General features: G+C 23.2%; 8 protein-coding genes across 8 annotated transcripts; 5 read left to right on the top strand and 3 right to left on the bottom strand. All coding sequences in view use genetic code 6, as the record gives it.

Annotated features, from left to right (window-relative positions):
• Window positions 1–99: 99 nt before the first annotated feature.
• On the top strand, window positions 100–1,716 carry TTHERM_00316450 (hypothetical protein; the record flags this gene model as incomplete). Its single annotated transcript, XM_001021337.2, has 1 exon — window positions 100–1,716. The coding sequence occupies exon 1, from the start codon at window positions 226–228 to the stop codon at window positions 1,714–1,716; it is 1,491 nt and encodes a 496-aa protein (XP_001021337.1). The 5' UTR covers window positions 100–225.
• A 487-nt stretch (window positions 1,717–2,203) lies between these two features.
• On the bottom strand, window positions 2,204–7,015 carry TTHERM_00316460 (hypothetical protein; the record flags this gene model as incomplete). Its single annotated transcript, XM_001021338.2, has 5 exons — window positions 5,647–7,015; window positions 5,280–5,391; window positions 5,153–5,230; window positions 5,001–5,088; window positions 2,204–4,936 (listed from the first exon to the last, which is right to left on the bottom strand). Exons 1-5 carry the CDS (start codon window positions 6,935–6,937, stop codon window positions 2,204–2,206), a joined length of 4,302 nt encoding a protein of 1,433 aa, XP_001021338.2. The 5' UTR covers window positions 6,938–7,015.
• Window positions 7,016–8,140: 1,125 nt separating this feature from the next.
• Window positions 8,141–10,810, top strand: TTHERM_00316470 (transmembrane protein, putative). The gene is made up of 2 exons (XM_001021339.2): window positions 8,141–9,758; window positions 9,980–10,810. Exons 1-2 carry the CDS (start codon window positions 8,300–8,302, stop codon window positions 10,486–10,488), a joined length of 1,968 nt encoding a protein of 655 aa, XP_001021339.1. The 5' UTR covers window positions 8,141–8,299; the 3' UTR covers window positions 10,489–10,810.
• A 1,285-nt stretch (window positions 10,811–12,095) lies between these two features.
• On the bottom strand, window positions 12,096–15,150 carry TTHERM_00316490 (hypothetical protein; the record flags this gene model as incomplete). The annotated part of the gene is made up of 8 exons (XM_001021341.2): window positions 12,096–12,296; window positions 12,346–12,810; window positions 12,865–12,961; window positions 13,014–13,975; window positions 14,085–14,476; window positions 14,564–14,687; window positions 14,771–14,962; window positions 15,037–15,150. The coding sequence occupies 8 exons, from the start codon at window positions 15,148–15,150 to the stop codon at window positions 12,096–12,098; spliced, it is 2,547 nt and encodes an 848-aa protein (XP_001021341.2).
• Window positions 15,151–15,905: 755 nt separating this feature from the next.
• On the bottom strand, window positions 15,906–16,307 carry TTHERM_00316500 (histone H2B.1; the record flags this gene model as incomplete). Its single annotated transcript, XM_001021342.3, has 1 exon — window positions 15,906–16,307. One exon carries the CDS (start codon window positions 16,305–16,307, stop codon window positions 15,906–15,908), a length of 402 nt encoding a protein of 133 aa, XP_001021342.1.
• Window positions 16,308–17,821: 1,514 nt separating this feature from the next.
• TTHERM_00316510 (EamA-like transporter family protein) lies at window positions 17,822–19,213 on the top strand (the record flags this gene model as incomplete). Its single annotated transcript, XM_001021343.2, has 8 exons — window positions 17,822–17,872; window positions 17,958–18,142; window positions 18,199–18,231; window positions 18,285–18,381; window positions 18,432–18,592; window positions 18,650–18,769; window positions 18,891–19,094; window positions 19,150–19,213. The coding sequence occupies 8 exons, from the start codon at window positions 17,822–17,824 to the stop codon at window positions 19,211–19,213; spliced, it is 915 nt and encodes a 304-aa protein (XP_001021343.2).
• A 542-nt stretch (window positions 19,214–19,755) lies between these two features.
• On the top strand, window positions 19,756–21,067 carry TTHERM_000316518 (hypothetical protein; the record flags this gene model as incomplete). The annotated part of the gene is made up of 7 exons (XM_012798927.1): window positions 19,756–19,790; window positions 19,871–20,134; window positions 20,213–20,286; window positions 20,465–20,548; window positions 20,636–20,686; window positions 20,842–20,970; window positions 21,018–21,067. 7 exons carry the CDS (start codon window positions 19,756–19,758, stop codon window positions 21,065–21,067), a joined length of 687 nt encoding a protein of 228 aa, XP_012654381.1.
• A 932-nt stretch (window positions 21,068–21,999) lies between these two features.
• TTHERM_000316519 (hypothetical protein) lies at window positions 22,000–22,608 on the top strand (the record flags this gene model as incomplete). The annotated part of the gene is made up of 1 exon (XM_012798928.1): window positions 22,000–22,608. The coding sequence occupies one exon, from the start codon at window positions 22,000–22,002 to the stop codon at window positions 22,606–22,608; it is 609 nt and encodes a 202-aa protein (XP_012654382.1).
• Between the last annotated feature and the right edge of the window lie 3,529 nt (window positions 22,609–26,137).

The raw sequence follows: 26,137 nt of genomic DNA on the forward strand, positions 1-26,137 counted from the left end.
GTGTGTCATCAATTAATTGATATAATAATTTATGGCTTACAAAGCAGCTATTTATTTACAATTATAAAAATATATTTTGTGAATTTTAATTAAATTTATAATTTATAATCATAAGAATATCATTGGTATTTATCTATTAATATCTTAACAAATTTATTTTTGACTGACTCTTTACATAATAAAATAACATTTACAATTTAATTATTCTAAATAAAGTATTATAAAATGGCGAGCGGAATACCATTTAATGGGTAAAGCGAGTTTGTAACTAAAAAGGGAAGAATAATATCACCACTTAGACATTAAACTGCCTTAGATGTACTTAAAAATATAGGGAGATAGAAATAAAATGCTCTTAATTTTCAGGATTATGATGACCAACCTCTATTTTAGTAGATGGAGAAGAGAAATAATGTTTTTAAAATATAAATGAATTCAATCAAAAATGGTGATCAAAGTTTTAAAAAAGGCGGATTAAACATAATTAAAGACTCTACAGGTGATATTTTTATACAACAGTAGCATTCTTAAGTGCCAAAAAGAAATTAGTCTGTCGCTGATAGCTATAATATATAAGATTCATATGATAAATCAATAGTAAACAGGAGAAATCAAAGTGTTAATTATAATAAGTAAGAATCCGGAAATAGTTGCATCTCTACTATTTTTAACAGTGGATATAATTCTCAAGAAAATAATATCTATAAAAACATAAAAACTGAGAAAACAGAATACGATTCGCCATAATCAAATGGATCTCCAAACAATTTAATGGAACAAAATGATATCCTTGATTCAATTGCAATAAATGGAATTTAAAACAATTCAGAATTTAACAAGAATATATCTTCAAAAAATAAAACAGTTCCTTTGTAAAATATAATGGAAAACAATAAAAATTTAAATGACTTTGATCAAACAAATAAAGATGATTCTTAAAATCAAAGCTAATATGATCAAAGCATTAGAAAAATTTATAAAACAAATGTTATGTCAAATGATTTATATGGATATAATTAATCTCTAAATCTAAATAACTATAACTTACCCAGTATAGCCAAGTAAAATTTAAGCAAGTCTATTAATAATTAAAGTAATTATATTGGAGTTCTTTAGACGGAAGAAAGCAATATCTAAAGTAAGTAAATATAGTAGTAAAGCGAAAGTTAAAATCCATAAATTAAATCAAGATCTACAACAATGGACACAGCTAGTTACCTTTAATCGCTCCATTCATACTAACAAAAATATTTAAATCCTTAACAAAACCCTCCAGACATAAATTTATCACCAGATAAAATAGCCTTTAAATAGTATGAAAAACTATCAAGAAATGATAAAATGAATATAGAAGATATTACCCCTCAATAAGAAAATGTAAACTTTGCCTCTCCAGTAAAAAAATCTATTTAACTAAAAAGGCAATAAATATAATAAGAAAAAGATGAGTTATCTAAATTATATGAATAATATCTTGTTAATGCTAAACAAGATGAAGATTTTAAAAAAAATTAAATTAATAATTCAGGAAATTATTTTGTTACCTCTCTTAAAGGTAAAAGCTTTAACATAAATATCATATCATAAATTCCAAAAAATATAAACTCTCCTAACATAGAATCATAATTAAAAACTAAAGTTTATCTTTAAAATAAAGAATATAAATCCATATCACCTTTAAGGCAATAAATATAATCTGTAGAAAGATGGAAATGAATTAAAATTCATTTAATAACAAAGAGCATCTTTAAATAACCTTTAGATTACTACTTTTAAATGATAAAAATAGTTTAATTTTAATATAATGTTTATCTATATACCTTAATTTAAATTTATTAAATCATAAAAAAATTGATAAATTCTAAATGTGTAAACTCTTGATTTATTTTATCTTTTTAAAATAGATTTAATATTTTTAAGTAAGTAGAACGTAGAGTCTACTATATAATTTATTTTTAATTTTTATTTTGGAGTTAATTAAATAAAATAACTTAAGCTCTAAAAATAGTAGTAGAATGTTATGGTATTAATTTATTGAGAATAAAAAGTTCTTATGTAAAATTATAAATTTTTTGGTAGTAGATTATGAAAATAATAAACATGAAAGAAAAAATTTTCTAATAATTATTTTTTAATAAAATTTTCTTTTCAGAGGAATTAACTAACTGTGATTAAAATAAAAATTATAACTTGAATTTTGAATTCAGACCATATAAATATATTATTATTATAAATTCTTTTAGTTATTAGGTTATGCTTACTAGGAATTTTTAGTACTTGCACAATAATATCCAAAGTAATTTGCCTAATTATTACTATTTTAATGAGTTGTTGACTTACTCTATATATTACTTAAATTAGTATTTGGAGTAATATTTAAGTCAATATTAAATCTCTTTTTTGGAGTTTTACTATCATTTTATTATTTTGTGTAATTTATACCATTACTTGATGATGTTCTGCTTGATAAATTTGAATTTTTCTTAGAGTTTAACATAGATTTTTATATTTATTTTTTATAGTTCAGCATATAATCAGTTACAGCAGCTTAATTGCTATTCGAAGCTTATGCTTAATTTCTAGGGGTCGTAACTGCTGTTTTTGTTTTTTGCTGGTTGAGTTGTTGCTTCTTTTAAATTGCAGAGAATATCTTTTGTTAGAGATTACTGCTAAATACAAATTAACTTTTTTGAGTTTCAATTTTTCTTTAAGATACACTAAGGTTTGTATTTGGAGCTTAATTTTGGCTAGAATTGATGATTGAATTACTAAAATTGTGACTGTTTAAAATATCTGATTAAAAATCTTAAATTTTGTTTTATCTTATGTTTATGAATGGGTCAAACTATTAAACTTCTCTGAAATTAAATTGCTGTCTGTTCTATTTTTATCTATTTTCTTATTAGATTTAGAAATCTTAGTCATTCTCTTAGTCTTTTGTCTCAAAAAAGTTATTATAATTATTCTATGAAGAAACTTAATTTCCTTGCTTATCTTCATCATCTCGTTCAATTTCAGTTATTTATGATTCTTCAACACAAGAAGATATTTCTTTTTTCTTGCTATCCTAACACATTTTCCAAGGACTCTTATTAAATACACTTGTTGAAATTATTTTCGAATTATTGTTGCTTCTGAAAAAAGATATTTCTCTATCGTTTGAATTAGGGGTTTTTTTTAAAGAGATTTTTTTATTGTTGTAGTATACTTAGCTTTAAAAATCTTTGCAGGTAATTTTGTTAGAACTCTAATTAGAAGCATCTACTTTCTCAATTGAGCTATGATGACGTTAACTAAAAGTGTATAAATTCTTTTAAATTTCTTCTTCATCTTATAATTAATTTCTTTAGGGAGATATATAAATTTTTTCTAAATCGAGGTGAGACTAGAAGTTCTTTTCATTACTATTTAAATCAAAAGGTTTACTTTTTTTTCTTTTTAGAATTTATTTTTAAAAATCAAGAGTAGGTGTGCTTTTTCTGCTATTAAGTGCACTGCTATTGAATTAGCTTGGGGGAGAAATGTTTAACATCTACTTCACTTGATTGTTTTTTGAGTAGCTGTTATTTTCAAGAGATTTAAAAATATCTCTTCCCTTTGATGGTGATGTAGCAAAAGTCGTATTTATCTAATCTGATTAGTTTAATTTAATGTTATTTGTTTAACAAGAGACATCCTACCTAGGAATGAGCTTCATTTAAGGTAAAGTGTGGTCTTCAACAACTTTTAATAAATTTAAATATAACTAGCTATTTTATTAGTTAGAAACCATCATTTTTTCAATAGATTAAGCTTACTAAGTAAGTACGATTTTAAAAAATTCAGAAGAATCTTCATTCTTTGAAGCCATAAATTTAACCATATAGTTATTATATTCAGAGAGTCTTTGAGTAATTTCTTTGTTTTATTCTATGATTGTGTCTTATTAAGACATTTAATCATTTAAATGATGAAACAATTCTTCCTCTTGAATCAAAGAGTTCTTTAATTTTAGATACTTATCTTCATCTTACAGTTAAATTTATTTGTATTTATCTTCTAGTTGTTGCATTTATTTTTCATGATCTAAATTTATATCAGAAATTTACTATTATTTTTCTTAGAGTTTTGTATTTAGTGAGTGAATTTCTTTCAATAATTCTTCGATTTTACTTTATTATTGTAACATAACTTAGTTTGCTTCTTGGCATCTCATGCATAGATTCTTTTCTTTTGAATTAATTTAATGAAACTCTTTTTCATCAATCTTGCTGCAAGAATGATGGAAAGAGTTTATAATTACATCTTAGAGCTAGGAACCTTGGCAAATAGAAATACTTCCTTAAGTATTAGAAAGCTTTTATTTAGTAGTAATAATATCATCATCAGTAATATTATGTATGTAAGCATCTAGTTCCTATAGAATTGGAGTCGAATTATTGTTTTTTTTCTAGTTACTTTTAATAAGAATTTTAGTGCCACTATCACAATTTGATGTAAGTTAATTATTTATTTAGTTATCATCGTTACTAAAAAGTAAATCTCTTAAACTTTCATTCAAATCAATTATTCCCTATATGCTAGCAATTCCTTCATTGCTATCTTTAATATGGTACTTAAAGAAAAGTAGAAACTTTTAAAATATTTATTAAGACAGCATCTTTCCCCTTTATTAAATCTTATTTAAGCTAACATACAAATTGTTTTAATCAATAATGTTCTTATAAATTTAATTAATAAGTTTAGCTTATTTAGTTTCCTTTATTTCCTTTAAGATTCTTTATCTCATATTATGAATAACTAACATAACTTGCTCGCAGTTTCTTTGTAAATGGAGTATTTCTTCTTGATCCTAACTTAATTTGGTCATTTCTAATAATTCAATAGCTTTCTTTGTAATTTCTTAAGGATGGAAGGGTTATTTTAAGAATTTTTCTAGTCTTTTAATAATTTCAATCTTTTTGATAAATAATAAAAAATAATTTAAACACTATTTCATTAAATTTAAATTTAGTTTTTACTTTTTCTGATTTTTCTTTTTTCATTAAAGCTGCTATTTGTGCAGTCAAAGTTGTAAGTATTTTTATTTTTTCGATCAATTCTTGAAGACTTTACCAAATAAAGAAGTAAAATAGTTAATGCATTTCAAAAGTTTTACAAAAAAACAATTTACATTTTATTTGAAATTATATCTTCAAATTTATTCCCTTCAGTTTCAATTGAGTTTTAAGTCCAGTCTTTAAAGAGTTAGCTTTTAAAAAATTGAGTTTTAATTATTTTAATTTTTATATAAAATTTACTTTTGAAGTAGAAACAAATTATAATTTTCGTTAAAATTAGATAAATTAGCATCCCACTTTTCCAAAAATTCAATACACTAAATCTTCATTTCTTCTGATTTCTAAAGTTTTGCTAATTGATTGGTTGAAAAAAAGTTAGTAATACAACATTTTTGTATGAGAGAAAAATTCGATTAAAATAACTCTAAAATTTAATTAAACTCTAATTAAAAGCATAAATTAATAAAATAAATTGAAAAAATTGAAATAAAATAGCAGAATTTAAATTAAAATAAATAAAATATTTCAAAAATTAAAAATGTTTAGAATTTCCTTTTAGATTTTTAATTAAAATTAAAATTTTTGAAAATAAAAAAATAAAATTTACCATTAGCTAAGTCTTCTCTTTTTTAATTAATATTGATTTAATCTCTTGGACTATGCTATTAGCTTATTTAGATAATATCTGTAAACTGAAAATTCGAATTCGTATCTTAGTATTTATTTTCTGAAGTAATTGGACTTATAAAATTATTAAATTACAAACTACTACTTTCTAGTTTTTTGTAGCTAAAATAGTAATTGTTATTGCTGTTATTTTAATTTTGGTAAGAAAAAGAGTCACTTTTTTGATCACTTTGTTTTAGCTCTTTGAACGGAACACGTTTGGCTGTTAAGAAATCTTTTGAACATGTTGAAGTGCTTTATGTAGAACCTCTAACTAGTTAACTACTTATATCTGTACGACTTGAAAAGGCTTAACTAGAGAGGCTTTATTTCAAATTTTAACCACTGTTTGAATTTGCTATGTCAGAGACCATCTATGCTAAATTGCATCCAAGAGATTTTTTATTTTTATCATGGCTAGTGAGCATATTTTTAAATTCTTAATCACTGATTAAATGAAGTTATGGAGACTGCCTTGTCCTCTTCATGTGATCCTTATCTTCAAAAATTGAATATATGTATAGCTACTTTTAGGGTAAAATTTATCCATCCAAATGAGTAAGAGTGGGTATTGCACTCAAAATACTTTGTTGGTAATTCTATAATCTAGCTAATGGGTTATCAGATAAGTCTAGGCTCTTTAGATTAATAAATTTATTTAAGAAATTAAAACAATCTTCATTTTCAATTTAATTTTGAGATAAATTAAGAATGCGGAGATTGTTGTTCTTAATCAAAAGTTTAGGAAACACTTTGATTTAATTAAACGAAGCATTAAGGTTTTGTAAATTTGGCAGTTAATGAAGGTTCTCTAAGATTTATATTTTATTGTGGGAGATGTTGAGAGTAGTAAGCATGTAGAGCCTGTCTATATTTTATATTTTGAGGATTTAATTATGAGATAAATCAAGCTCTTGCAAATTTTGGTAGTGATTAATTCCACTTATAACCTTTATGTTTTAGTTGTTCAATTTAAGGCAATTTAAATTTGGATTATAATTTTCTTTATTTTCTCTAGACTTGCTGCTTTAGGTTTCATTTTACCTCTTAGTCCTTGACCTTAAGTTCTCCTTCTTATTAGTTAAAGAACATTATTAGGAGCTACTTGACAAATCCCTTTCTATGTTGTTGCTGTAATCATTCAAACTGCGATATGTTTAAGGATTGCTTGCACATTAACTTTGCTATACTTCTTCACTAAAGCTTGGAATTTTACATAAATGCATCTGCATTTTTATATTTTTGGGACAAATTTTTGAGCCTTAAAAAGAAAAAAAGCAGTTTTTTACTGTATTTATTGTAATTTACTTATTTATTAAAATAAAAAGAAAAAAAAACACACTGAATTAATTATCAAACAAACAAACAAAAAAATCTTTTTTTCAAAATTGTTTAATCTTTTATGATAAATTCAATTTTTTAATTTTTTATTCAAAATTAATTTATCAACGATATAAAAGATTATTAATTTGTTAGATATATAGAACCTTAATTTCATAACTCAATTCTGATTTATTTATTTATTTTACACATATTGTTTTTGAGAAAGTTATTCAACACTTTCTTTATTTGAATTTAAATTTTTTAAATTTCAACAAACTGATAAAATAAATTCTATTTTTTTTAGTTTCTTCAAATAATTTTAGTATAAAGTAGAATAATGTTAAACAAACAAATGGTATAGCAGAAGTTTAAAATTAATTTTCAAATTTTAAATAAAAATAAAAAATGTCTATTTTAATTTTCGATCAATTAATTTTAAATCAAGTAACTTTCGCAAGTAAGTCTTTATTTTTTTTACTATCAATAAATAGAAGAAAAGCTAATAAAATATCTACAAATAAAACAATATATCAAAGCATCTCATTACACTTAAATTTGTTTTTAAAAAATGTATTAAATAAATTAAAATTAGTAGATATTTCCTACACTAAAATAAAAAAATTTTAATTGATAAAGAGTAAAAGTAAAAAATTGGTCCATTAAAATTTTGATTTTAATAATATAATTAACTAAATGTTGACTAACTATTTGTTCATCATAATAATATCATAACATAAATAGATATAATTATTATTAAAATAAAATAAAGTTTTATCATATTTAATCATAATCCTCATTTGTTTACACTTATAAAAATATATATTTTGAATAATTTTGACTTTGATAGTTGCTAAAATAATATTTTTAGTAAGTAAGTAATTGAGTTATTTAGTTATTCTTATAAATATTAATTTTAATTAAGTAGAGTAAACAAATTTCAATGCATGTTTTTTCCAGTATTTTGATAAAAGTCAAATCACTTTTGAGCCTTCCTTTTATCGATATTTATTTACTATAAAAACTAGTTCTAGATTGATTAACTAACAAAAAGTGTTTGTTTAATAATATTTTCAATCAGAATTGATAAAATAATCTAAGGTTAACATTATTTCATAAAAAAATTAAAAACATTAAATAAGTAAAGATTGAAGAAATAATAGCTAAATCCTTAAAAATATTGCAAAGTTAATTAATAGATTCTAAATTCTATTTCTTATCAAACAAACTACTAAGCTTTCCACTACTTATTATTAAAATAATCAAATTTAAAAATGGGAATACACCATCTTACAACCCCTAGCTGGTCTGGATAAGGAGAGTATAGATTGGCATTCTATGAGGGATAAACATATGGATTAGAAAACACAATATTTTTTTTATTTTTTATTTTAATTGTAATTTATATGATCAAGAAGCTATTTTTTGGAGATAAAATGAAGCCTTAAATATCGCGAGAAAGCTTTAATCGCTTGGTTTAATTTTAAAGAATTTTACCCATATAGTAGCAAACACCTGCTAATGACGAAGAATAAATTAAGTAGAGTGACGATTTAACTGACGAACGTTCAAGTGACTCAAACGGAAATGATTTCCCTTTTTATAAAAAAGATTTCATAATAAAGAAATACTCCTTTTGTTAGAAACTTTTTAACTTTTTTATTCTGCTTTTTATGTGGTCTCTTGGAGCCTGTATGGCATATTTATTTAGTTTATCAAGTGGATTCGGTCAGGTAGAATTAGGATCCTCTATTATTTGTTGCCTAATGATGTTTACAATAATCCTTTATTTCACATACCAAATTGGAATTAAGTCTTATTTTCTATTGATATTTGCTTTATTAGCTGTAGCTATTTCTGTATTTCCTCTTATTTTCTTTTAGGATATTTGCGTTTGCTCTAATAAGGATTCTGGTTACTTAATTAACGATAACATGTACCTATCTACGAGTTTTACTAGAAGAATTTCATTTAAAAAAGCATGTCCTGAAGAAGAGCTATGTCATTTATATGCAACACTTCCTGAAAACACTAATAACTCAGTATTTATAAATATTCACACAGGAATTGCTATAAATTAAATTATGATATAACTTTAGGATCTTGAAGTTAAATCAGATCCTATAATTTAAAGTGGTTAAATTAATTCAAGCATTGATTTGGATAGCAATGGTGAGCGAAACACGTTCACGAATCTATTTCAAAACCTGTAGCCAAATAGATTATATCTAATTAAAGTAATTAACCAAGAGAAACAAAGTGTATTAAAAGTAACAAAGTATAAGACTCTCCCAACAAAAGAATAAATTTAAGCTTAGTAATTTCAAGTGAACGTTGCTTTTGGGGGTGATTGGAGTAATTAAAAATATGGCAATCTCTTAAATCTTAGACTAGTAGATACTCAACCCGATATAATTCTATTTGGTGGAAATATTGCATAAGATAATGGAATGAAAAACTGCTATCATCAATGGGATATCTTTTTAAATAATTTTGAAACTCAAATTTTCCAAGCTCTTGATAGAGTAGTTCCCTTCATATTCTCTATAGGAAATAGAGATATTGGTTTGAATTCTCTTAAAAATTATAACTTGACAATTATAGATGAAACAGGTCCTTTGATTTTTTCTTGGTTTCCCCAAAACACATTAAATAATTAGATACCACCAATCAGTTCTAGACCTTCATATCATTATCATTTAATAGGAAACATAATTATCTTTGCTCTTGATAGTAATATTTAATTGTTTGATTCACTAAATTTAGAATTAAATTTAACCATTTTAATTTTGATTATTTTTTATTCAAATTTTTTTATTTTAAAAGCTAAAAACTTACTCTTATTTGCAAGAGATTTTAAAATAAAACACAAATATATTTTATTGATTTTTAATTTAAAAAATAAATCTTTTTAAAATATAAAATTTGATTTACTATACTTAAAAATTATAAAGGTGGTTATATTATGAATTATGACGGTGCTTAACTAGAATGGATGAAAAATATAGTTAATTAATATAAAGATTACTATAAAGTAGCTCTTTACCATTATCCGATTTTTCCAGCTTGTTTGTTTGATGATAAAAAATGGGATTCGCCAAATAGCTCTGCAGTAGGAGAAAATATTTGGATACCTTTTTTTGACTAGTTCAATTTCGTGGCAGCTATAGAAAATCACACAAAATAATTCAAAAGAACATATCCTATTAAGAATAAAACAAAAGCTTAAGGAGGAACAATCTACTTAGGAGATGGTAATTGGGGTTCTGTATCAGAGGACTGCTTCAAATCTTCGAATAATTAATAAATATTTGAAAAATTAATAACAACTGGAATTTAACATTTTTGGGTCGCAAGGGTTTCTAGTGATAAAATAATTTATGATGCTCTTTCAAAAGATCCAAAATATTATCTTGATAAAGACTACATATAGAATCTACCATAGTATAATCTTAAACAATGAACATATAAATATAAATGAAAAGAAAAGATAAATAAAAGAAAAAAAACTAGTTATTATATTTAAATATTCTTTTTCAATTATTTAATCAATGTAAATAAATAGATTTTCTTTTGAACTTAACAAAAGAAATTAGAAAAAATCTTATATTAAGAACTCCTAAAATAATGTAAAATAAATATAACTTAAAATAAAAAAATTAAATTTATTAAAGTTTGTATAATTATTTATTAAAATATTTTCCTTCTTGTAAATTTAATAAATTAATACATATTTTTGTCTTCACATGTTTATTTATTCAAATTTTTTATTTTAAAATTTCATTAAATATATTCCTGTTATCTTAAATTCAATTTTTTGTGATATTATTTTTATTTTCAACTTAGAAAGAACTATTTTTATTAAAGTTAATTTTTAGAATATTAGTAAAATATGTAATTTATTAATTTTTTAAATTTACTCATAAATGTTAAAAATATTAAATTTTTATCATTTGTTTATTTAATTAGCATTATTTGCAAAATAAAATTGATGTGTATATAATACATAAATAATTTTATAATTTCTATTTCATCTGATTTTATAATAAAAAATTGCAATATATATAGGTGTTTTTTTTAATAAATAATAACAAACAAAAACAATTAAAAAATATTTTCTCAATAAATTAATATTAAATAGTAATAAATTTCAAATATAATTTTATAAATTATACAAATAATATGAAATTTAAAGACCCAGACAGAGATTTTATTTTATAGATCTAAAATGATTGGGTAATTCCTAATAATTATAGTTTAAATAAAATATTTACTTGAAAATAACATATATTTTTTTTATTATTATTTTTGTACTTGAATTATTAATATATATCAAGGATACAATATCCAAAAGTCTAAAATTCTCAATTATATGTATATAAATCTAAAAAAGAATTAATTAATTTTATCTAATTTATTACAAAAAAATAAATCATACTTTAAAAATTTAATCCTTTTTTTTTCCTTAATCTATAAGTTATCTATAAATTTTGTGATACTTTACTACCGAAATTTTTATTATTCTATTTGGTTATTATTATCTTATTTTTTTAATTACTATTAGAAGTGCTTTATTGTATAGTTCTAAAGGTTACTTGTATTATATTTTTTATTTTTAATTGGTTTTTGGTGCAATCAAAAATTATAAACAACTTCATTTCTTCCTAAAATCTCCTTCCAACGATGCCATATGGTTGAATGTTTTGATCTCTTATCTTTTTCACTTTATTCTTCTATTTATTTGCATATAAATGAGTAAATAATTTTTAAAAGATATTTACTTGTTCATTTTCTTTATTTCAAAATATTTTTATTTATATAGAATACGTATTTACTTGTATATCCAAATATTTACTAGGGTAAAAATATAGATGAGCATATCTGACTAAAAGCTTTTAAAAAAATTAATTATCAAATTAGATAATTAGAAGTCCAAGCATAAATTTTTATTTTATAATTTTTAAATAAATTATAAATTGACAAATTATGTTTTGTATGAACCACTTTGTTAAAATTATAGAGTATATTTATTAATTACAGTTACAAATAAAATAAATATATTAAACCAAATCATAATAAATCAATAAGATTATTTGCAGTTGCAGCAGTTGTATTATTATTATCATTTGATGAAGATGATGCAGAGTTAATTTTAAGCTTATCTATTTAAGATTTATACTCGTTTATTTCTGTTTAGTATTTTTTTATCTTTTAATCTTTCTCATCTACTTTAGCTGCAGTATCCTTAGCCCTTTTTTCTAATTAATTATTCTAAAAAATAAATTAAATTCAATGATAAAAATAGTTTTATTTAAATTACTTAGTAGAGCAAAGAAATCAATTTTTCTCTACTTTTTTCGAAAACAGTTAATGCCTTTTTTTCATTTTCATTATTTAACTTTTCATCTGATAAAAGTTTCTCTAATGGTGCTACGTTATTTGTAACTTCTTTTAAGAATTTCTCCATATTTACTTTATCTTATATTCTAGCCTTGCTTTATGCTTGCTCTATTTATATAAGATTTTTTTAATAAAATACTGTACCCTTTTCTTAATCAACTAAATTTAGAATGTATTCTAAATTATTATTGCTTTCATTTTCATTTTTCATCTATTTCTAAAGATATTCTTTGATTTCATCTAATATTTTTATCTTAATTTATAAGATTTCCTCTACCTTAGCTTTACTATTATTTAAACTCTTTAAATTACTATTCTAGTCATCTATTGCAGTATGTAAACTTTTAATTTACTCACTTTGATCATAAATTTTGTCACTCATTTCCTTAGAGATAATAAAATTAATAGTAAATTTTAATCGTATTTTCAATCAATTTACTTTGATTTATGTCTAATTGCTAAGTACGCAATGAATATCTATAGATTTATTGATTTTATTTATATAATCATCAACTACTCTGATTAAATCCTATTATCTTTAAACAACAAATAAATATTTACAAATTTTTCATTGATCAAAAAATATACTTAAACTACTCCAAAATAAATGAATCTTTGAAGTTAAAATCATTTAAGAAGTTAAAGAACAAATCTTTGATCTCAATTAATGATACCCTTAAAGCATCTAAACTTGTACTTAAAGTTAAATTCTCATTTATTAAGGCATTAGGAGATGTCAATTAGAATTTGTAAGATATATTTTATCTGTTATGAGATAAATAGTCTTATTCGCCTTTTTATTGGTGCTATTCTTTTGAAAGAGCTATTATTTATTCAACTATTTCGTTTTCTTATGAAGACTTTTTTTTAAACAAACTGAACAAAACATTTAATTTAGCAAATAACTTATTGCTTATTTATGCCAGCTCATCCTTGGAATTTTGTTTGTTTTTATAGTTGTCTCTAAGATATGAGAATTACTAAGCATCATTTATGTTAAACACTACAAGGGATTATAATGTTTAAATGTAATAGTTTTAAATAAGCTCTATATCTTTAATACTAGCAATTAATTCTTAGTATGTTTGCAGTAGCTAAGATGGAAGTATATTAAAAAGAGTCATTTCTTCATTTAAATAGCATTACATATCACTTAAAAAAGTAGTGACTAAATTTTTTGATTCTTCTAATCTCTCAAGTAGCATTATTTTCTGATTGTCTTACTTTTCAACTAATTCAATTTATTCTATTGTTTAATTTTGTTGCTTTGCTGTAGATATTTAATACTCTAATGAGATTATCTTATCAATACAAGCAAAAATACTGTTTAAACCTTCCCTCAAACTATTTATTTTATAATTAAAAATTGAAGCAGAATCTTTGTATTTAGTGAATGTGCTTTGAGGTGTGCTTGTTGTGTTAGAAGAGCTTTCAATATTTGACAAAAGTGTATTTATTTTTTGCTCAAAAATAGTAAATAGGTTTCCATACTATTTTTTAATACTGTCTCTTTAGGCGTTGAACATTTTAAATACTTCTCTTTCTTTTTCCTTGATAAAAATAATAATTTTTATTTTTTAGCATTTTATTTTACTTTAAAAATCCATTCAAGCTCGTTTTTTTTTTAAATTATAAAATATTTAAATGTTTATTGTTTACTTTAAGGGTTATTTACTGTTGTGGTTTCTCATTATCCATGTTTATGAGACTATCATAATTCTATGTTTATTTTTTAAATGAAGGAATTTTGATGTCAAGAAGCTCTTTTTATATTCCAATAACTCTATTAAGCGAACTAGTATCAGAAGAGTATTAAACCTTAAGGTTTTATAGATCTTTGATGGCGTTTTCTAATTCTTTTTCAATTATTTTTTTTGCATTATGAAGTCCATCAATAGATTTTTTAAAGTCAACTTCTTTTTGTTCTTGCTTTTTAATTTACTACAATTGCTATTCACTAACTTACTTATATTACTCTATAGACCCATTTAACTACTCAATTTTGCTATTTAATTCTTTTTTCAGTTCATATAAATGTTCGTGCAATCTTTCTAAGTAAATTATAATAAATAAATTATAAGACATTGACTAACAACTCTTAATAAAGTTTTATTTCAATAAATGTTTTTAAAACTTACCTGTTTCTTCAGTTTTAATTTACAACTCTTCTTCACACTGCTAAAGTTAGCTTTGCAGCTGTTCCATCATTTATTTTTACTTGCCATTAAAAATACCACTAAAAATACCTCCAGCATTATTTTTCTATTGAATTTTTTTTGGAAGAAACATTAAAAATATTGTTTTTAATATTTTTAATGTTTTTAAATTGAAAAATAGTTTTTTACTTTCTAATTAACTTAGATTAGTAGCTCATCCACTTTGCGTTATAGAGCTTCATTTTTATATTCCAACTATTCAATTTATATATTTTAGCGCTAAATTGATTCCTAAAGTTATATAATTGTATTTTCTGATTCTTTAAATTTCGATTGCTCTTCTTACAACAGCTGTAAATCCTCTTGTCTAAGCATTTTCTCCTGTTATTAAAGAATTTATAAATGCATAGAATAATTTCTATAGTTAATAACTAAAATTAAATAATTTAATTTACCTATTCTAATTGAAGTTTTAAATTTGTTATCAAATTCTTTACAGATTGGACTTTATCTTCATTTTAGTTATGCTATAAATTAGTGGAGCTGTTTCCAAGGCTATCATTGCTCATTTTAATTAAATTGCTAATTTTTTCCTTATCGCTTAATGATTTGTGTGCCCTTTTTAAATTTTTGAGAAATCAAATATTAAATCACCTCTTTTTTAATTTACGTTATTCAATTTTTTTTTGTTTTTTGATAAATTTTTTTTTTTCTGGTTAACTCTTGTATTAGATTTCGTTTTGCAATGGCGAGAAACAATTTATTAAATCTAAGATGCTTGCAAGTATATCTTTTTAATATCTTTAATCCCAAAAGCGAGCAATTATTAAATACAAATTTCATTAAATTTTTAAGTATTAATTAACAATGTTTATTTATTATTCCTCATTTCAAGATTCAAAGTAGAAATAAATGAAATATAATTAAAACTTTTTTAATCAGAATAGTATCTGAGATTGATTAATCAATAGATAGATAGAGGTAAAATAAATAAAATTTATTCTAAATAAATTAGCATTTATTTGCTTTGTCATAATGAAGAAATAGTTCCATAAAATCTTTTTTAAATTTTGAATGAATAAATTATAATTTATTAATTTGTTTGTTATTTTTTTTTGCACTTAATTCCGACTAAGTCAGTCTAATAAATTTAAATTGTTTTTTATTTACATAAAACAAGAAGAAGGTTTCATTAATTTGAGCTAACTAATTAGCTTAGAAATGCTTAATTAGAAAGAATACACACAAACTCTATTTTACAAAAAAGTATATATATGTTTATAAATTAAGTAAGTTTTTTTGTATAGGTTTTAATTTCAATTAATCAATGTTCAGGTTCAGTGGACTTCTTTGTCTTAGAAGGAAGAAGCATGGGGTTGATGTTGGGTAAGACACCACCATCAGCAATAGTTGTGTTGGCCATGAGTTTATTTAATTCTTCATCATTTCTGATAGCTAATAAAATATGTCTGGGGACAATTCTGGTCTTCTTGTTGTCCTTAGCAGCGTTACCAGCCAATTCGAGAACTTCAGCAGCCAAATATTCTAAGACAGCGGCCAAGTAGACGGGGGCACCAGTACCGATTCTTTCACTGTATCTACCGTTCTTCAAGAATCTGGAAATTCTACCAACGGGGAATTAAAGACCAGCTCTAGCGGATCTAGAAACTTGCTTGGATGAAGCGGTTTTACCTTTAGCTTTACCTCCTTTACCAGTTGTGCTCATCGTTATTATTATCTCTTTTTTTATTGATTGTTAATTTTTATTTGTTTTTGAATTATATTAATTTGAAGAATCCTTTTCTTATATTTCAATATCCCCAAAAATCCGATTTTTAATCAAATTATCCAATCAGATTGCAGATCTTGTGTGGATCGAATTTTTGAGCTTAAATCTATTCTCCCCATAAACTAGCCAATTAAATTGTTGCTTTAAAGTACTTCCCCCGCTCATATTTTTTGAACAGCTATTGATTTAACCGAGATAGACATTATACAAATTATTAGTTATCGCCGCTTTATAAAAATGACAGCATAAAGACCCATCGCGACAGTAAATTGCCATTTTTTTTAAATATTTTTAATAGTATATTGTTTGATTTTATTTGATTTTTGATATTTTACATAAATATGAATAAGCAGGATTAAAATTGTGCACAAAAAAGGGATATAAACATTTAGAATATTATAAAAAACAACAATTTTCTGAAAAAAAACAAATAAAAATATATTAAATTTAATAAAAAAATATTTTTTTCAAAGCAACATTTTTGCTATTTTGTTGTTTTACTAAATTTTGTTACTAATTTGCATTCAAAATTAAAAAAAATAAACAAATAAATTAATAAATACACTTTTAATTTCAAAATAAGTAAAATTAAAGAAATCTTTTCCCACTCCTTAAAATGAATAGATTAATTATTACAAAAAATATTTGTTTGTAACTAAATAAGTGTAATTTTAAATAATAAAAAGTAATAAGAAGCTAATATCTATTATTTACTTATATATGAATATATATTCTTTGAAATGCCATTTCAAATCAATTATTAGAAACTAAAAAATTTATCTCTTTATTAATTTAACAAAAATTCAATAAATTAAAATAATTAAAAATAAAATAATTATTTTAATTTACTTTAGCAATAGTTCTAAAATTAAGTAAAATATATAAAATTCATTAATTAATTTAGATCTAATATTTCTCATAAATTAGAGTTTATTTTATCATTTTTTTAAAGATTTCATTTTACAATTAAATTAATATTTTACTTTATTTTAGATTAATTATTTTTTATAAAATAATTATTATTAAAGATAAGCATTTTCTTGTAAAATATGTATTGGATATTTTTAATTAGTTTATAAAATTATTTTGAAAGTCAAGATTTAAAATTAATACAAATTTTATTTTATCACCTCAATATTTTTTTTTCACACATTTAATTCAATGATTTTTTATTTTTTATTTATAAAAAATATTTTCAAAAATAAAAGGGGGTTTTTATCTACAAAGTTTTATTTTTCTATTTGAATGATATTAATTAGCATAGGATAACTTGATGAAAAATTTATTGCTATACATTTTTGTTCATTATAAGTTTTTATTGATAAGATCTATCTGTTTCCTTTCTTAGTATTACAATCTAAAAATTAATTTATATTATTTTTGAAGGTAAGATCAGAATAATAGAAGAAGAAAATATTATCTAGGTTTATAAAATATAATAGTTTTTGCTAATGAACTCGCTATTGGGATGGGTCGCTACTGCTGTTTCTACAGGAGCAGGAGTAAAGATGAATACAAAAATTTTTATTTGATTTAAAATTAAAATAAATCTTTTAAATAATTTTAACAATTTTTAACATGAATAAGTCCTACGGAGATTTAGTTAAAAAGAGAATGAGTTTAGGTATTACTGTTTGGGATAGTGTTGCTATCACTAACTTTTTTGGGTTCTTTTACTTATTATTCACATGCATACTAACTAATTCATTTCCGCTTTAATACAATTATAATATGGTCGTTCAAATACTTATAACATCGATTTTCAAAATAGTGTAAATTTAACAATCTCACATTAATTTTCTATTCCTATTTTTTTATAAACAATTAGGTCCCAAGCATGCTTTTATATGTCAGTCAATCTGTAAAATATTATTTTTAGATTTAAAAAGTAAGCAATTTTACTTTAAATTCAAGTGCTCCGCTATCAACAAGCATTCCTTATCTCTCTTGGAATTCTTTATTTTTGCTAGTAACAGGATATTTTTATTTAGACGAAGTACCCAGTTATTTGGTAGATAAATTTTTTAGTAGAAGCAAATTAATAGAATTGTTTATTTATAGGGGGTGGTAGGATGCATTTTAATTTTAATAGGCGCATACATTAAGCAAATTGATAGCAAGACTAAAGAATTAAATAAAGAAAACTATTATAGATTCAATTTATTAGGAAAAAACTTTAAATTAAGTGGAGGATTCTTCATGATTATAGTTAGCTTGATTTGGTATTTTAAAAATTCAATCATTTTTTGAAATAGCTAACCTTAAATTTATATTAAAAGGACTTATACAACGACAAAGGAAAAACATATCATGCTTCATTTGAATCTAACACCTTCGTTTTTACTGCTCGTTTAAAGAATCTTTATAAGTTTCCCTTTGATGTTCATGAGATATCTTCTGTAAAAAATGATTGATTTCATTCACAATATGTCTTTTAATTTTAATTTTAAAGGAACTATTTTATTGAAAAATATTTTATTTTGATAAGTTATTTATTGATTCATTTTATAATTTAAATAGATCTAAAAAATAATTTACAGAGGCATTTGTATAGAACTTCAAGAGTTTTAGTTATTTATCATTTATTGAAAATATTTCTACAGGGCTTCACTTCAAAGCAATGGAGCTTCTTTATGTTAGTTATGTGACTGCTGCAAAGAGAGCAGGAACTATTATTATGAGCACATTTTTAGGTTATTAATATCTGCAAGAAAAACTAACTAAGTAAGTTAAATTATTTGTCAAATTTTTTATTGAATTTTAATTATAATTTTTACAGTAAATGTCTGATTTCTAACTTAGCGATGGCTATTGGCATAGTATTTATAGTTTTAGGAAAATGAAAGAGTTATTTTAATTATTAAATAGTGAGAGATTTTGGATAAATTAATTATTTTAAAAGTACTAAATTTATTTTAAAAACAACTTGTTTTGAGTTTTTAATATTTGTCAATTTAAAAATTAATTTTTAGGTTACAATTTTATTCAATGAATAAATTAAAACCCTATCAATAAAAAATTAGATGAAAGATTTTAATACTTTTATAATTAAATACTCAAAGAACGCATGCATTCATTAATCTAGTTGTTTATTGTAAATAACAATCCAAAAATGTTTAAAATTAATAAATTATCAAAAGAAAAATCTTTTATAAGTTTAGAACGATTTTCTTAATTTTTGAAATTAAAATTAAAAAAAATTTATTTATTATTTTTATGAGAATATTTATTTAATAGAATTGAGTTACATATTTATATTTGTAAGCTATTTTAAAAATGAGAAGATCCTTGCTCTGCTTTCTTAAATTTTAACAATAAATTTATAATTAAGTAAATAGTTGTTAAAAAATAATATTTGATTTTTGATCAATTTAGATTATTAAATATGTAAGCTAAATTATTAATTTTCTTCATTAGCTTGTAAATATTTTCTTGTTTATCAAATTTATATTTCCTAATTTCGAAATTAAGTAAGCAATTATAAATTGAATTTTTTAAAGGAAAACAACAAAAATATTCATATAATATTATTATAAAATAAAGTCATTCTCAATATATATTTGTAATTATTAAGGATCGAATTTCTATTGCGAGAGGGAAAATATACGAAGTAATTATTTAGTAATAAAAAAATTTAATAAATTTGGTTAAAAAAAGCACAATATAGAGAAACTAAAATATAGTAAGTTATAACTTAAGAAAAAGGCTAAACATAAATAAATAAGTACACTAGACGAAGCAGTTTTGATGGATTTTATCTCGAAGTAATTAATTTGGCTTATTTGTTCTTCGAAATTTTATTAAAAATTTTACCCTTCATAATTAATTTTCAACGTTTAAAGCTATATTATTATTGATCGCACTGGTAGAGCAGCTTCTAATTTAGAAAAAAAATCAGATGATCAATCGAATATGAGTAAACAAAAACTTATATTGCTTAACATTTACCTAATATTTGCTTTTTGATTATTGTTATTTATTTATTTTGTTTTTTTTGTTTTTCTTGCTGATTATTTAATTAATTTTAGTGCGATTGGGTAAATTAAGAGAAAGAAATGTTTGCATAAAAAATTAATATAAACTTTAATTAATAGGCAAAGAGTTTATGAGATAGAATCTTTTTCAAAACAACAACAGTAATAATTATAGACTCGGTAAATCTCCTCGTCCAGTGGCAAGTATAACTAAAACTTATTTTATTTAGATATGTTCTTTTATTTTAGTTGAATCTATTTAGATATTAAAGTTACTGTTAAAATACTTAGATACTCAGTTTTATAGTTAGAAGAAGTAATCAAATATTGTAGAGGATTAGCGTAAAAAAATTATATATACCTATTTTTATATTCATCTGATACGTTTGATTGATTGATAGCCTTTTATTTTTTTGTTTGTTTACAAATAAAAAATAAATGGATAAAAACTACACAATAAAAGTAAACAAATTTAAATTAAATAATAATAAAATTAGTAAGCAAAGCATGGCAACTCATAGACACTGTTGATAGGCACTTATCTAATTCGAATAGAGATGAAAAATTTTTTTTAGAAATCAATCAAGATAGGAATGAGATGATTAGCTAATTGAGCTTAATTAATAGTATTTATAGTGTAAAATAGGAAAATTTAATTAAGTAATACAAAAAGGGAGAAGACTTCAATTCAAAATTCAACAATAGCTCTACTTATAAGAATGACGTTTCGAATGAATTACTTTAGAAGCTTAACGAAGTCATTGATTTGAACGAAAAGGAAATTTATAAATAAGAAAAAGAAATTCAATAGCTTGATTAGCAAGTTCCAAATGCAACTAACTATTAGGATAACCTTAGGGAAATAGATAGATTAAAGTAACGAATAGTGTTAGAAGAAATGGAAATCAAATCAATTAAATAGTCAATTAATGTCCATAAAAAGTAATCTTTAATATCTGACACTCATAGAGATACAGAGCAGTTTACAATATAGATATTATCATAAGAATAAGAAAACTTGGAAACAGCTAAAAAAATACATGAACAATTGACAATCAAGTTTTTAAAAACTGAGAATTAAATTATGGAGTATTAAGAAAAGATAATAAATGCAGAAGAGGAATTTTAGCGACTTTAGGAAATTCTGTAGCAAGTAAGTCAATAAAACTAGCTATAAATGTAGTAGAATATGCAAAATGCAGCTCAATAGGAGTAGCTTATTAGAAAGTATAGATCTGTTTTACAAAAAGAGAAGTCTTTATTATAAAATATGAGTGCAAATAAAAAAACAGAATAAGCTCATATTCAAAAATATTACGAAGTACTAGATCATCTAAAGGAAAAGAAAAGAGAAAAGGATGAGTATATTGGATTTTTTGACTTTGCTCTCTCAAAAGCAAATGAAGAACTCAGAAAACGCTGTCTTCTTGCTATGACAGTTAACAAAAAAAAATTTATGAAAAGATTTCCTGAAGAAGCTGAGAGATATACCGAATCGTAGAATTTTGAATAAAATATAGCTATTGAAGTGAAACAAAATATGGAAAATATAAAGAGATTTTCATCGATTGAATATCACGATTAAAAAGTCAAAGAAGTAAAAAACGAAAGAATGAAAACTGAATAAGATATGCAATAAAGTAAACATCCACTTAATGGAACAGAATAGTACTATGTATAACCTTCGAGAAGAATAAAAACAGATAATAATTAAGATTCAGAATATGACTCATAAAAAGATGAAGTTTACAATAATAAAATAAATAAAAGTGCATTTTTAGATGAGGATGACAACGATTTAAATTTAAAAAATAACAATAGCACCTTTTTACCACATTTCCCAACTTCAAAGAGCAATAAAAGTAATCCATCTGAGTTTTCAGGGGTCAAAAAGCTTAGGAGCTAAAGCAATCACATAAATGGCCTGCCATTTTATTAGAATCCAGCAGCAAATCCTCTAAGCGTTAAAAGAAGCCTTGATTATAACAAGCTTCCAAAAAACAATTTTCTTTACAATACACCTGCAAGAAGCAACAAAAAATACGATTAAACTTAATCAGTTTTGTTACCTAAATTAAATACATGGAAGGTAGAAATTTAAAAACCAAGTTAGGCAGACCTACATTCAGAATAAGAAAGTTCTACTTAGGTAAATGGTGTCCCTGAAAAAGGAGTGCTAAAAATACAAAGAGAAGAAGATGGTTCAGAGTATTTTGTAATAAACAGTAATAGCAATTCGTAAGAGAAGCTAAATTTAAAAGTGAAGATCTTAGGTGAGAAAACATCTAGTGAAACAGATGGAGAAAGCCAACCATTCTCTGCCAATTAAAGTAACTAATCTCCATTTAAAAGAAAATTAAAGAGAAAAATAGAAATTTACTAAATGAATCAGGAATAATTGCTTAGAAATCAAAATAGATTAGATATTCATAGCAGTGATATATATATTAAAAAAAATGAAAACTCTTACAATTAAACTCCTTAAAACCCTAAGTATATTAAAAGGTAGCTTTCACCGATTTAATCTAAATAAAACCTTCCTAAGGACTCATTAAATGACTCAATAAATTATAATAATAGTTAAATATTATATTCAGAAAAGAAAAAACCAAAAAACCAGAATGATTTCAATAGCTCTTACTTAGATTAAGGAGAAGGATAAATAAACTATAAAAATATTTAGAAATACACATAAAGAGCAATTAATGAAGAGAGTTTAAGTTACAGGCCTAAAGTTAGATCCATTTCACCTTTACCAAATAAAAATTATAGTAGTGTCTTAAATAGCGGAAGCGATACTAAAAACTCATAAAAAAATATCACCAACAATTCTAACAAACAAAGTACAAAAAATCTTACAAAGAATAATTCTTTCTTAGAATATGTTGAATAGAGTCAAATTTCTAAGAGTAAATTAAAAGATTATTTTTATCATAAATAAATATAATAATTCAATTTTAATTCTATTATATAGACTCTCCTTTAAAAGAACATACAAACTCAGTAAACTAAAACAGAGTATCTCCTTAATATTCATCAATCCATGAAATTATATCTAGAAACAACTCAAGCATTTAAGGAAGCATCCCTGAAGATATATAAAGTTATTCTAAGTAAAATATTAATAAAATTAATTCAATATAAGATTTTTTTTATCTAGCTAAAGGACTTAAAGAGAAGGAAGTAATAAGCATCCTGGTTTAAAACCTTATTTTGAATAGATATATACTTATAATAATTAAGTTAAAAGCGGAAGATCTTCATCACTTGCACAGTAAAGTAGTGGTAAATCTTCACCATTCAGCAAAAGAAAGTTAAAAAGAAAAAATAATGCCTAAAATAAAATTAAAGAGATTGAAAAAATTTATAACCACGATTTATCATCAATAGAAGCATAACCCTAGAATAATATGTCTAGAAACAATTCTTAAAAAATTAACAACAAAAGTAGAAGGGGCTCCGCTTCAATTTAAGAAATTATTAGAAAAAGCTAAACAAGTGGCTTTTATAATGACAGAGAGAGCTAAATAAGCAATCAAAGACATCTAAACTAATCCTTTTATAGATCAAGAAGCAATACAAGAAATGGTTAATAACAAAAAATAAATTTATCCAAAACAACTGACATGAAAAGAGAATAGAGTAAAAATTCATCAAAACATTCTAGCTAGAGACAATCACCACAAACAAGATAGTAAAACTAACAATACTCAAAGCAGAGCACTAAGAATTTAAACACAGAATAAAGTGATTTTACGTTTGCTGAAAATCGTTAGAGCTAGAATAAATCTGATTCTCAATCAAGAACTAAAGAAGCTTTTGCGAAATAACACAAAGATGAGGTAGATGATTAAGATGCAGTTTTAGAAAATAAATCTTTTGTTAAAAAATAATCATCTCAAACTTAAAATTAATAATAGAATTCTTAAGTCCTTGAAAAATAAAATTCTACTCAAAAATAATCAAGCAAATTTTCAGATTAATAAAGCGAAGCTGATTAGTGTGAATATTATTCTGAAACAGCTCCTATCAAAAAACCTAATAACTTAGAAAAAAATTCAAAATCTAAACAAACAAGTTCAGTCGAATAGTAAAATTAAAATACCTAAAAAAACCAATAAGCAGATACAAATTCTACAAACTAATTTTCAAATAAATAAACTCCTTATTAAAATGAGGTAACTCCACAAAAATAAAATGTTGATTCACCAAAATAATAGACTAAATAAGAAAAAGATGTTTCATATGATTCAGAAACAGTGAATGTAAGAAGCAGCAATAAATAAAATTAACAAAAAGACCTAAAGCTATAATAGCAATAATCAGCCGAAAAGTAGTTTACTTAACCTCAATAAAGTTAAAATAATGTTCCTTAAGTTGAAAAATAATAGTCTTAACAATAAAATTAGTCAAAACCCCATAATGGAAATCAACAATCTGAATAGGATCAAAGCTAAAAGCCTGAAAGTAAATAATCTACTCAAGTATAAAAAGCACCATCCAGCAGAGATACTGTTGAAGGAAAAAATGAACAAGCTATAAAAAAATAAAATTCTTCAAGTTAAAATTAAAATTAATCACAAAAAACATAAGCATAAACATAGCCAACCTCTAATAAGCCTTAATAGAAGTAAGAAGAATCAGAATATGAAGAATCTGAATATGAAACTGAATAAAAGCAATAATAACAGCCATCTCAAGCTCAAAAATCTTAAATAAAATAAGATTAATAAGCTGCATAAAGTTAAAATAGCAAAAATTAGGCATAAGTTTAATAATCGTAAGTGCAATAACCTACTATTAAGTAATAAAAATAGTAAGAATAATTTGAATATCAAGTTTAGGAATAATAAAGTGAAAAGACAAATTAAAAATAACCAAATTAAAAATCTTAGGAGAAATAAGAATTTAATTAGCAAAAATATGATTAGGATGTAAATAAATAAAATGGCTAGAAATAGAATCAAGTAACTAGTACTCAAGCATAAAAACCTGCTAATCATCAATAAAAAAAATAAGAAGCATCTGAGTATGAAGAATCTGAATATGAAACTGAATAGAAAGCTCCTTAATAATAATAAAATTAAGCATAATAGAAAACTAAATAAGACTAAGCATAGTAAAATAAAGTTGTAGTCCCGGAGAAATAAATAAATCACAGCGAAAATAAATCTCAAACACAAAATAACTAAGAATAACAGCCTCTTGTAAAATCATAATAAAAAGACTCATAAACTGAAGAATATAAATAGAAGGTATCTTCTTCACAATAATCTTCTTAGGTTTAGTAACAATAACCTAAATAAGAAGAAATTAAATAAAATGATTTACAAAGTTAAGAAAAATAAAATAACTAAAACAAAAATTAATCTTAAACCTAAAAAGCTTAAACATAATAACCTGTTGTTAAAACCTAATAAAAACAGAATGAATCAGAATATGAGGAGTCCGAATATGAAACTGAATAACCCTAAAATTAAAAACAAACTAATTAAGCATAATAGCAGGCATTAAAATAATAATAATAATCAAATAATTAAGATGCTAGTAAAAATAAATAAACTAGCTAAAATCAAACTCAAGTATAAAAAACTTAAGCATAATAACCTACAATAAAATCTTAATAAAATCAAGAGGAATCAGAATATGAAGAATCTGAATAAGAGACTGAATAAAATAAAATTAAGTAACAACCTTAGTCTTAAAATTCTATTGTGAAATAGGAATTAAAAAAATAGAGCAGCTAATAAAATGGATAGGTGTAAAATGAACAAAAATAAAATGAAAAATAGC

The sequence above is a fragment of the Tetrahymena thermophila genome (genome assembly GCF_000189635.1).
Source record: "Tetrahymena thermophila SB210 genomic scaffold scf_8254548, whole genome shotgun sequence".
Classification (NCBI taxonomy): domain Eukaryota; phylum Ciliophora; class Oligohymenophorea; order Hymenostomatida; family Tetrahymenidae; genus Tetrahymena; species Tetrahymena thermophila.